Here is a 12,655-nt window from a genome sequence, read left to right as displayed (position 1 = left end):
GAGGAAAAAATCCCAAAGGCGGGGGCGGTCGGGGTCACGCGCATAAGCTAGTGTCTCTTGATGGGCCACTTGAGAAAGGCGATAATGTGTTTCAGCCTGGGGCTGGAATGACGACATTCTGTTTTTTCCCGGGCTCTGAGCGCCTATGGACGACGTGGGAAGTGTCACGTTAGAGCAGAGATCCTTAGTAAATGATAGAGATGGACAAGAAGTTCAACAAATGGTCAGACAGGCCACTTCCTGTAAAGGAATCTCTCAGGTTTTGACCTGCCATTTGAGTTCTGTTATACTCACAGACACCATTCAAACAGTTTTAGAAAATTTAGGGTGTTTTCTATCCATATGTAATAAGTATATGCATATTCTAGTTACTGAGTAGGAGTGGTAACCAGATTAAATCGGGTATGTTTTTTATCCAGCCGTGTCAATGCTGCCCCCTAGCCCTAACAGGTTAAACGATTAATCAGTTTAATCGCGTGATAATAATTACAGGGAGCTAATTGATAAACATATCTTCAGTTTAATGGTACCCCCAAAGACACGACAATAGCATAAATCATTAGTGCCTTTTTTAACCAGAACATGAATAATATTCAAGGTGGACGAATGCATTCTCTTTTAAAACGTATTGGAACGAGGGTACCCAACATGACCTCGCGCGCCAGAGTCTAATCGGCCATCACCGTTCCAAGGCTCTTGTTCAGTCAGATCTCACAGTAGAAGACTCAAAACACTTTGTAAAGGCTGGTGACATCTAGTGGAAGCAATAGGAAGTGCCAAAACATTAATAAGCCCCTGTGTGTTTCAATGGCATAGGCTTAAAGGTAATTCAACACATCAGGTATCCAATTCCTGTCAGAATCTGTCTCAGGGTTTTGCCTGCCAAATGAGTTCTGTTATACTCACAGACACCATTCAAACAGTTTTAGAAACTTTAGGGTGTTTTCTATCCATATATAATAAGTATATGCATATTCTAGTTACTGGGTAGGATTAGTAACCAGATTAAATTGGGTACGTTTTTTTATCCAGCCATGAAAATACTGCCCCCTAGCCCCAACAGGTTAAAATGAAATAAAGTTTGTTATTGGGCCAATAAAGGAGCTGGACATATCACTGTGATGACAGCACTGTCAAAGACAACTCTTTGATAAGCAGATCTGTAAATTAGGGTTGTTGGCACCAACAGCCAGTCCAACAGAGAGGAATGGGTAAAGTCGCTTAGTAAACCTGTCTTTATATGTGTGGATAAGTGTCATGTCCTTGGGGTCGTAAAAGGACAACTCCCCCCTGTTGTAATCCAGCTCCACTCTGATCCTCCGGGGTCTCCTCTTCATAGCAAGTGTCCTGTCTGCTTCTATATATTGACCAGACATCTGCCCAATTTGCCATATTCCAAAACTTGGTGTTCTATTTATCTCTACCTTCCTGTTGATGGACTCTTTGACCACTCCTAGAAACCAGTATGGGTGATCCCCCACCTCCACCTCCCAGCTGTGCTTCCCTGAGCTAAACCCCTCAGAGCCCAGAACATCTGCGTAGAACATACACCGCTCCGGGTTGTCAGGGAGCTGCTGCCTTTGGTCTGAGCATCTCACAGTGGTCAGATCTTCAGACAGAGAGAGACAGGCATGTGCAGTGTTGGGGTCAAGAATCACAGGGGCTAAAAACAGAAGAGGTCGTATTGTATGAACAATACATGGCTTATTATATTGGCTTTTCAATTAACTCTGTTCATTAATATTATCAATTTTGTACTCACTATGTTTGACAATCCCCTGCATCTTCTCCCAGACTCTGAACTGCAGGTTGCCAAGGTGTTTGGCTACATCTATCAGCGCTCCTGAAACCCTCTCTGGGTACGGCAGTGTGCAGTGGGCTCTGGAAGAACATTCAGGAGTTAGTTCTGCTGTGGGCTTGGGTTCAGAACCCAAGAGAAGAGAGACAGGAGGCAACATACTTACCTTTCTATGGTGGCCTTGAAGTTCTGTAAAGCATATGACAAAATGTGATTATTGGGCAAAGGGATTAGTATTTACTGTCGGACCACAATGACCAGATGAGAGAGAAGTTCTAACCTGCAGGAATGAGATGTCTGTAGCTATCAACTCCACCTCTATGGATTTGATTGTGTCTGAAAGGGATGATATCTCTCTTTTCATCTTCTCAATCTTCTTCATCATCATCAGACTCTTGTGCTCCTCTTCCTTCCTCAGTGCAGCGATGCTGACTGCCTCTTCATCTAGTAGAAACTGGTGAAGCTTCTCAAACTCCTTCTTAATCTGTCTCTCTGTGTGCTGGGTCTGGCTCTGGAGACAATATCAAACATTTGGATTCTAATTAGAATTCTCCAATAATACTTCTATAACTAAGGAACACTTGTAGGATTTATACATACCTTAATGTGCTCAGCTGTTTGATCAAATGTTTGTTTAACTTCATTGAAGACTTCCATTTTATTCTGTAAGGGCTTCAAGGCAGTCTGGAGTTGCTCCTGAAATGAGACAAAACCTCACTATACTGTTATGCAGCAGATTACCAAATGAGTTCTAACAGAACTGTTCAGTCCATCCATGGATGTGTTCTAACAGAACACATCCAACGTGATCAAATCCAATGTATTCCTGTAGAGGCAGCATAGTGGACATGGGTTGAATATCCAAAATATTTGAAATACTTGAGGTGCGCTCGATATACAGGTAACTGCCAAAAATAAGGATGCGACACCATTGGAAGGATGCGACACCATTCTTCCTCAAGAAATTCCATAATTTGGTGTTTTGTTGATGTTGGTGAAAAACGCTGTCTCAGGTGTCGCTCCATACTACAAATTCAGAGCGTTGTCAGATTGTCCGTTCGTAAATTCAGAGCGTTTCGCGTTTATAGTGCAAACTGGACACTCTGGCCGAGGAGTAGGGTTGATCAGAGTGTTCTGACCTCACAAAGGCAGACAAGCATCCAAGCTAACTGGCAAAAGTTAGCTAGCTTGCTAGGGACTTCCAGGCATAATTGAGAGAACACCTCACTCTGACCATTTTACTTGCACTAGCAGAGCTGGTTAAGCTGTTTTCATGTTAACTAGAGCGTTGGTGACTGTAACTGTGCTGCTGGCAACAATTTAATTACGTTTTTTTTGCCGTCGTTTACTGACACCGGCCATATTCAACGGGTGTTGAGCGGTCCTAAGTTCATCAGTTATTCTGCGCTCTGGGACACTCAGACAAGAGTGCTCTGAAATCGGAGTAGATAGCCAGAGGGAATTTACGAACGCACCCTTAGTTATTAGTTAATATGACTATTCTCTCATCATTGATTTCACTTACTTATTTGAGATTTTAGTTTGTGTTTTCAGTATAGTGTTTTCAGTATAGTTGTCTAATGTTGGTGGGACATAGTATTCTGTTTTCATGTGACTTCTGATAAATGAGGTTTTCTTGAGAGTATTTTTTAACAGAGCTGAGATGTACTTTGAAGTGTAAAGTTGTAGGAATACAGGTGAAACCAGTCAGTCAGTAACACCTACACGGTGGCATAGCAGGATGATTGGAATTCCGTCAACCAAGAGGTTGTGAGTTGAAATCCCAGGTGAGGACATGTTGAATAATAATGACTTTATGAATAAACATACACAACGTAATTATGTATGTCAAAGTGTGTAAAATATGTAAGTTGAAAACACTATTAAAAGCTTTGCGTGTGTGTGTGTGCCTGTGTGTGTGTGTGCCTGTGTGTATGTGTGTGTGCCTGTGTGTGTGTGTGTGCCTGTGTGTGTATGTGCCTGTGTGTGTATGTGCCTGTGTGTGTGTGTGTGTGCGCGCGCATGTCCAATTAAATCTTATTGGTGGTGTGCAGTATGCAGATGTTATCGCAGGTGTAGCTAAATGCTTGTGTTCTAGCTCCAACAGTGCAGTAATACCTAGCTAAATGCTTGTGTGTCTATCTCCAACAGTGCAGTAATACCTAGCAATACAAAACAATACACCCAAATTAAGAAATACCAGAATGAGTAATGTCAAAGTCTGGAATAAATATTTCCCAATTTAGATTTCTTCACATTTTATTCTGGGATTAAAATGGATTGAATTGTCTTTTGGGGGGGGGTCAACGATCTACACAAAATAGTCTAAGGTCAAATTGGAAAAACGAAAGACTAATAAAAAATAACACACTAATATTCACCCCCCTGAGTCAATACATGTTAGAAACACGTTTTGCAGTAATTACAGCTGTGAGTCTTCTTGGGTAATTGTCATAAGAGCGTTGTGCATTGGGAAAGGAGAAAGGGGATAGCTAGTCAGTTGCACAACAATGCATTTAACCAAAACATTTAACCCCTCTGAATCAGAGAAGTGGAATATTTGGCCATTATTCTTTACAAAATGCTCTGTCAAGGTTTTGTGGATCATGGCTAGACAGCAAAATTCTGTTTTAAATTTTTTATAAATGTGTGAAATTTCTAAAAACCTGTTTTCACTTTGTCATTATGGGGTATTGTGTGTTGATTGCTGAGGAATTATTATTGTTTTAATCCATTTTAGAGTAAGAATGTAACGTAACAATGTGGAAAAAGTCAAGGGTCCTGAATACTTTCTGAAGGCACTGTATATATACAGTACCAGTCAAGTTTGGACACACCTATTCGTTCAAGGGTTTTTCTTTATTTTTGCTATTTTCTACATTGTAGAATAATAGTGAAGTCATCAAAACTATGAAATAACACACGTGGAATCATGCCGTAACCAAAAAAGTGTTAAACAAATCAAAATATAATTTAGATTTCAGATTCTTCAAAGTAGCCACCCTTTGCCTTGATGACAGATTTGCACACTCTTGGCATTCTTAAAAAAATCTAAAAACTTGCGTGAGTACGTGTGTCCATATATATATATACAGTAAATAATTGTATTTTCACTTTGATATTATAGAGTATATTTTAAAATCAATGACAAAGCATTAGAATTACATCTATTTCAATCCCACTTTGTCCCACAACAACAAATTTTTAAAGTTCAAGACCGTGCAGACTTTCTATTGGCACTGTATAGGTATAGACACTGTATAGGTATATACATTGTATAGGTATATACACTGTGACACTGTATAGGTATAGACACTGCATAGGTATAGACACTGTATAGGTATATACACTGTATAGGTATAGGCACTGTATATGTATAGACATTGTATAGGTAAAGACGCTGTATAGGTATAGACACTGTAACACTGTATAGGTATATACACTGTATAGAAATAGAGACTGTACAGGTATATACACTGTATAGGTATAGACACTGTATAGGTATAGACACTGTATAGGTATAGACACAGTATAGGTAAAGACACTGTATAGGTATAGACACTGTGACACTGTATAGGTATAGACATTGTATAGGTAAAGACACTGTATAGGTATAGACACTGTATAGGTAAAGACACTGTATAGGTATAGACACTGTATAGGTATAGACAGTATGGACAGTATATGAATAGAACATGTATTTACAGCAGTAGTTATATAGGATGAGCATTGACTAGAATAAAGTAAATACATATGAAGTGGGTAAAACAGTATGTAAAAATGACTAAAGTGGCCAATGTTCATTGACTGTGTACATACAGATGTAGAATCTTAATTTGAGCCAGTTTGTTATGGCAGGAAAATAATCCTGCAGCAACAGGAAATGTTAATTATTATATGGATTATAATTAATGGTCATTATTTGTGGGGGTTAATACATTTTTCGTTAGGGCAAATCAAGTCTGACGTGACCCACCACCTTGATTTGGTCTTATGTATCAACATTTGAAATGTTGTTTTTTACATTGGATAAAAGCAGAGTGTCAGAGCTAGAAAATGGTGTATCATAAACTGCAGTTGAGGAACAATGGAAAAGTAATTCTGCTTTGAAAGTTGATAAACCTGTATCCCCACTTTTGAGAAAATGTCCCTTGAATCTTTTGGTAAACTTACTGGAGAGCTCATCTTTGTCTGCACCCATTCAGCATCGTTCACACCCTCTTAAGCCTTAGCCCCACCCATCTCTTTAAGGATTCACATGTGAGGCGATGTGCTAAACAGAGTGAGCTAAACAATGAACCATAATCCCAACCCATACTACTAGCAATACAAACGGATTGTCATAGTTAGCCACCATGCAGTGAAAACAGCTTTCTGACAAAATGTAGAACTATAATATCTCAAAATGTAGCTAGACTGTTAGCTGTATACATGGATGAACGCTTCTCCCTCTCTGTCATGGACGCAATAGTTGCCCTTAGTTTGAAGATGTAATCCGGAGACAGGTGTTTTATACAACAGCCTTCTGGGTTCTCTTTTGATTCCTTCCGCTTTTGCAATCATACTGCGCTTCCACCGCGCATTCCACTGATTTAAAAACAACCCTGTTGATCGCCGTTTCTTCTCCATTACTGTCATCAGAAAACTCTACAGCGTCTGATTCAATTAAACTGTTTTTACCTAAATGAGGGATGTCCTCAAGGCCGGCATCATTTTCAGAGTCAGAGAGAGTCAGCATGGCACGATCGTCTTCCAGAAAGTAGTTCATCACAACTTTTTCCCACTGATCTTCGTTGATAGCGCTTGATAAATTCAGGGCAGCAATGTTGAGAGCATTAGCAACACTTTTGCAGTTCTCCATGATTTATTTTCAAAAAAGACACTGTAGCAAGGATTATCTACACATACTGAGCAGCAGCTCATGTTATACACAGAAACAGACTAATCCAAACTCATCTTTTAGCATATCCAGATCATCCATTATCTCAGTCATCCAGAAAGGTTCCTGACCTTTTTCCGTGTTTTTTTATTTTTTACCTTTATTTAACTAGGCAAGTCAGTTAAGAACAAATTCTTATTTTCAATGACGAGTTAACTGCCTTGTTCAGGTGCAGAACGACAGATTTTTACCTTGTCTGCTAGGTGATTCAATCTTGCAACTTTTCGGTTACTAGTCCAACGCTCTAACCACTAGGATACCTGCCACTCAGGTTAAACCTACATGGCTCGTAATTTAACAATTGTATTCGTGTTTACAGACGGCACGCAAGTTTGTTATTAAGGCAAATTAAAAATCACATGTTCCAGAAGGCATTTCTGCCAAAAACACATTTTGATTTAAAAAAAAATGATTATCAAATGCCTCTCCTGTGAAGTGGTGATGTGCGACATACGCCTAGCTTCTTGAAATGGGTCGCATATTAAAATGGAAATTACAAACTTTAGAAGCCTTTTTAAACCATGAATATACTACAAGTTCGCGTTTCTCAGCAACAAAATATTGACCAAATTAAGTTCCTACATCTGTAGGGCAGTAGTATCTAAAGTGCAGGGTTGAGTAGTGGGTGGTAGTCGGCTAGTAACAGTGACTAAGGTTCAGGGCAGGGTTCTGGGTGGACGCCGGCTAGTGGTGACTATTTAATTAACCGTCTGATGGCCTGGAAATGGAAGCTGTTTTTCAGTCTCTGAGTCCCAGCTTTGATGCACCTGTACTGTCTCCACCTTCTAGATGGTAGCAGGGTTAACAAGCCATGGCTCGGGTGGCTGAGCTCCTTGATGAACTTCTTGGCCTTCCTGTGACACCAGGTGCTGCAGATGTCCTGGAGGGCAGGCAGTGTGCCTCCGGTGATGAGCTAGGCTGACCGCACCACACTCTGGAGAGCCCTGCGGTTGGTGACAGTGCAATTGACATACCAGGCAGTGATACAACCAGTCAGGATGCTCTATGGTGAATCTGTAAACGTTTGTGAGGGTCTTAGTGACCAAGACAAAATTCTTGCTGTGCTGCTATGGTGACCAGTGAACTGAGATAAGGCGGGGCTTTACCTAGCAAAGACTTGTAGATGACCTGGCGCCAGTGGGTTTGGCGACGAGTATGAAGTGAGGGCCAGCCAACGAGAGCGTACAGGTCACAGTGGTGGATAGTATATGGGGCTTTGGTGACAAAACGGATGGCGCTGTGATAGACTGCATCCAATTTGTTGATTAGAGTGTTGGAGGCTATTTTGTAAATGACATCGCCGAAGTCGAGGATTGGTAGGCTATTCAGTTTTACGAGGGTATGTTTGGCAGCATGAGTGAATGGACTATTTCAGGTTGTCAGTGTACCACAGGGGTGTGTGCTTAGTCCCCTCCTGTACTCTCTGTTCACCCACGACCGCGTGGCCACACACGACTCCAACACCATCATCAAGTTTTCTGACGACACGATGTTGGTAGACCTGATCCCCGGCTACGATGAGACAGTTATTACACTAGTAATGGAAACATTTTTTTACTGTAAGGTAGTCATCAACACATAATGTAATAATTATTACAACATGCGCTGAAACATTATGCGTTCAGCATATTTAAAATATGATTGACATTTATTACATTATAAATGCAAAAAGTATTACATTATTAGCAGTTATTACACTATTAGCATTTCATTATATTATCAGTTGTTACAGGGTGTCTTCTGTCTCGTTTGGTTAGCTAGCTAAAGAAGTTCATGAACACCATTTTTATCCATTATCTGAGCCAATCACAGCAAGCCAGTGTAACAGTTACCTTGCTACCAACCTGGGCTTGAACCAGGGACCCTCTGAACACATCAACAACAGTCACCCACGAAGCCTTGTTACCTATCACTCTATAAAAAAAGCAGCGGCCCATGCAGAGGAAGGGAAACAACTACTTCAAGGTCTCTGAGCGAGTGACGTCGCTAGTGCACTCCGCTAACTACATTTTTTATTTTTATTTTTGTCATTTAGCTCTTATCCAGAGCGACTTACAGTAGTGAATGCATACATTTCATACAATTTCATACATTTTTTTTTGTGCTGGCCCCCCGTGGGAATCGAACCCACAACCCTGGCGTTGCAAACACCATGCTCTACCAACTGAGCTACAGGGAAGGCTAGCTAGCCAACTAGCTAGCCATTTTACACCGGTTACACTCATCCCCCTTTGACCTTCTTTTCCGCAGCAACCAGTGATCCGGATCGACAGCATCAATGTAACAGTGTTGCTTCCCTCCCTCTTCTCACCCCAAGTTGGTCTTGAACCAGTTAGCATAATACAAACATCTCCATAAAATCTGTCTGTTTAAGCGAGAGATATCTGTTTGCATGGACTGAGCTGTGTCTCAATCCACTGCCTCCACCAATGTTTGGCCTTCCACATCTGCGGTGGAATCAGAATCATCTTTATTCACCAAGTACACAGTCAGAATGTTACTTGGTGATATGGAGCTGCCTGAGAGACAACATTTAGAGGCAGAATACAGACAATGAAGTTTAAAGAAATTGTACATACATTATATACAACTAGGTAGAGTGAGCATAGAACTATAAGAGAATGAGCAGATACACAAATGTACAGTGTGTATACGGTTGATATACAGTGGAGATATATTTATACGGATACTACATTTACAGTATCAGTAAGAATATATCTAAATACAGAGAGATGGACAGAGTGCAATGCAGTATAGTGTAGCTTTTTTGTCTACAGTTCAGAGATGGCTTGATGCGATGTGCAGTATACATGGTCCTTTAGTCGCTATGGGCCAGATCCCCTCAGCAGCCTCCTATGGGCCAGGTGGCCGGTTGGTGAGGGCCATAACCCGGGGGGGAGAAACGCTTCAGGGGGTGGGAGGTTTTGATCATGGGTGACCTGAACCGCCTGCCAGAGGTGAATCTTTGGAGGATGGGGTGACGGGGATGGTAGGGGTTTCCTGCATGCTTCCTTACCCTGGAGTTAACGTGACAACTCGTCTAAAGTCGGATCCGCCAATCTGAAAACTTCTGTCTGTAGCGTCCGAACAGTTTGGGCTACATAATAATATTACCCCTCTATGGAAAGGTGAGATTCTCACAAACTCATGCATGTTGGTTGTTTTGCCCACAAGTCTCACAAGACTCATCTGAAGGTAGCCCAGTACCAGTTTAAAAAATGAATGGATGTACAGTGCCTTCGGAAGTATTCAGACCCCTTGACTTTTTCCATATTTTGTTACGTTACAGCCTTATCTCTAAAATCTATTTTAAAAAAAATCACATTATACCCCATATTGACAATGCGAAAACTGTTTTTTAGACATTTTTTGCAAATATATAAACACAACAGAAATTCCTTATTGACATAAGTATTCAGAACTTTGCTACGAAATTGAGCTCAAGTGCATCCTGTATCCATTGTGGTAAATTCAATTGATTGGGCATGATTTGGAAAGGCCCACATCTGTCTATATAAGGTCCCACAGTTTCTAAAAATCTGTTTTCACTTTTTCATTATGGGATATTTTGTGTAGATCGATACAATTTTTATATAATTTAATCAATTTTAGAACAAAGCTATAATGTAAAAAAAAAAGTGGAAAAATTCAAGGGGTCTGAATACTTTTTCCAAATGCACTGTATGAATCTGTTATTCATTGTGTTTCTATGGGCTAATAGCAGTAAGACTAAATTCAATGTTTCCACAAATAATTTTTGTATGTTTTTTTTTATACCTAAAGGGGTCCTAAAATTCTGAATCAAATAGCCTAGACTCTAGGTGGTTTAGTATAATCCTGACAACTACTCACAGACTGTCACGCCCTGACCTGAGAGAGACGTTTTTCTCTGTTTGGTTAGGTCAGGGTGTGACATGGGGTGGGCATTCTATGTGTTATATTTCTATGGTGTTTTTTTTCCTTTGATTGGCCTAGTATGGTTTCCAATCAGAGGCAGCTGTCTATCGTTGTCTCTGATTGGAAATCATACTTAGGCAGCCCTTTTTCCCACTTTCAGTTGTGGGATCTTGTTTTTGTATTGCTGTTAGTAGCCTGCAAGACCTTTCGTCCATTGTGTTGTTTATTGTTTTGTTTTTTGCTGGTTCACCGTTAAATAAAAATATGATGAACCCAACACACGCTGCGCCTTGGTCTACCCTTTATGACGAACGTCACACAGACAGTACATGTATGGAATCTAACATAGCTCCAAACAACATATTATTCTGCCTTTTGTTTCGCACTGGTGAACTAGTGGATTCATATTCCGGAATGTTATCACTTTTGCCAAATGACAGGGAAGCAGTTTCAGCATGACTCATGTAAATCTAAAGCAAGTTAAACAGGTTCTCTTACCTTGTGATCCTGCGCAGCCTCATCTATTGGCACACAGTCATGATATTTATGTTTCTTTGAGGCCTGGCACACAAAGCAGATGGACTGTTTATCCTCCAGACAGAAGAGCTTGAGATTCTCATTGTGCAGACTGCAGAGCACCGCAGGTCCTGCTGAATCTCTCTGAATTCTCTTCTGTAAGAAGGACTCACACAGGTTCTTTAAGACCTGGTTACAGGGAGGTTCAGTCTTTGAGGATCTTCTCCTACAGAGTGGGCATTCCTGAGATCCCTTCTGTTTCCAGAAGTTCTGCAGACAGGTTTTACAGACGCTGTGGCTACATGACAGAACAACTGGATCAACAAAGATATCACAGCACACAGGACAAGATAAATCCTCTTCTGGGAAAAATGAGCTGGAAGCCATTTTATAATTTGTTGTCACTCCTTCTTCCAAATGTTGTCTTGTATCTGTTGAATAAATTCTCTCTGATCAACTAACTCCAGTCCCTGTGTGAGGTTGTGGCCTAGAGAGTGAGCCCCGGAGTGATCCGCACTTCACCTTCAACAGGTGGAGAATGGAGTGGAGAAGACAGGAAATCAAGTGACTGGTTACACAGGAAAATAATTTCCCTATGTGTGCATGTATGGGAGGGTATGGGTGTGTCTGAGTCTGATTCTACGTAACCGCATGTGTTTGACAACAGAGTGAGATGGTGGGAGATAACTTTCTCTCTTCAGGTGGATGAGAGTAGCAGGGAGAGTAAAGAGTTGTTCTGAAAGACAGCGAGAAAGAGAGAGAAAGAGAGAGAGAGAAAGAGAGAGAGCGAGAGAGAAAGAGTGAGAGAGAGAGAGAGAGAGAGAGAAAGAGAGCGAGAGAGAGAGCGAGAGAGAGAGAGAGAGAGAAAGAGAGCGAGAGAAAGAGAGAGAGAGAAAGAGAGAGAGAGAAAGAGAGCGAGAGAAAGAGAGCGAGAGAGAGAGAGATAGAGGGAAAGCCAGAGAAAGAGTGTAGCAGTGACACGGTAGCAGGTCCACCAGAGGTCCATCATTTATCTGGCACAGCTGATTAATGAGATCCCATTGACTCTGCTCATTCATATTCAGGAAACACATCTACATCTATGTTCACACACACACACACACACACACACACACACACACACACCTCTCTCTCTCTTCCTGGCTTTATCCTAGAGAGCCAAGCTGAAATGCACTTGGCCTGCTGTTGGGTGTTGGTGGCTGAAAGAGACAATGACACCGAACACTGCCAGAGCAGCATGCATCCTTCCCTGCCTTGCCTCCAGTCCTACCATGCCAAACCTCAACAACTGGACAAACCCCTGCCTTGCCTCCAGTCCTACCATGCCAAACCTCAACAACTGGACAAACCCCTGCCTTGCCTCCAGTCCTACCATGCCAAACCTCAACACCTGGACAAACCCCTGCCTTGCCTCCAGTCCTACCATGCCAAACCTCAACAACTGGAGAAACACGTGGGCCATTTCTCTCTCTCTCACTCTCTCTGCATGCTGGGAGTGTTTGGTG

At 41.4% G+C, this 12,655-nt stretch overlaps 1 protein-coding gene across 2 annotated transcripts; it reads right to left on the bottom strand.

Annotated features, from left to right (window-relative positions):
• Window positions 1-946: 946 nt before the first annotated feature.
• LOC106611274 (zinc-binding protein A33) lies at window positions 947-11,688 on the bottom strand. Of its 2 annotated transcripts, none has more exons than XM_014211309.2 (6): window positions 11,133-11,688; window positions 2,399-2,494; window positions 2,079-2,309; window positions 1,965-1,987; window positions 1,763-1,881; window positions 947-1,663 (listed from the first exon to the last, which is right to left on the bottom strand). In XM_014211309.2, exons 1-6 carry the CDS (start codon window positions 11,535-11,537, stop codon window positions 1,134-1,136), a joined length of 1,404 nt encoding a protein of 467 aa, XP_014066784.1. In that variant the 5' UTR covers window positions 11,538-11,688; the 3' UTR covers window positions 947-1,133. The 2 variants fall into 2 exon arrangements, with proteins under 2 accessions (XP_014066784.1, XP_014066785.1); XM_014211310.2 differs by having other exon boundaries at window positions 947-1,609.
• Window positions 11,689-12,655: the final 967 nt, after the last annotated feature.

Source organism: Salmo salar, chromosome ssa09 (genome assembly GCF_905237065.1).
Source record: "Salmo salar chromosome ssa09, Ssal_v3.1, whole genome shotgun sequence".
Taxonomy (NCBI): Eukaryota; Metazoa; Chordata; class Actinopteri; order Salmoniformes; family Salmonidae; genus Salmo; species Salmo salar.
Note: the sequence above shows the minus strand (reverse complement) of the source record. Positions and strands in the feature narration are given on the sequence as shown.

Bases quoted from the DNA above. Each gene is read 5' to 3' on its own strand.
- LOC106611274 (XM_014211309.2), bottom strand. From the start codon at position 11,537: ATGGCTTCCAGCTCATTTTTCCCAGAAGAGGATTTATCTTGTCCTGTG. The intron at 2,495-11,132 runs GTAAGAGAACCT...GTCTCATTTCAG, and splicing joins AGGCTGCGCAGGATCACAAG to GAGCAACTCCAGACTGCCTT. The intron at 1,882-1,964 runs GTAAGTATGTTG...ATGTTCTTCCAG, and splicing joins TTCAAGGCCACCATAGAAAG to AGCCCACTGCACACTGCCGT.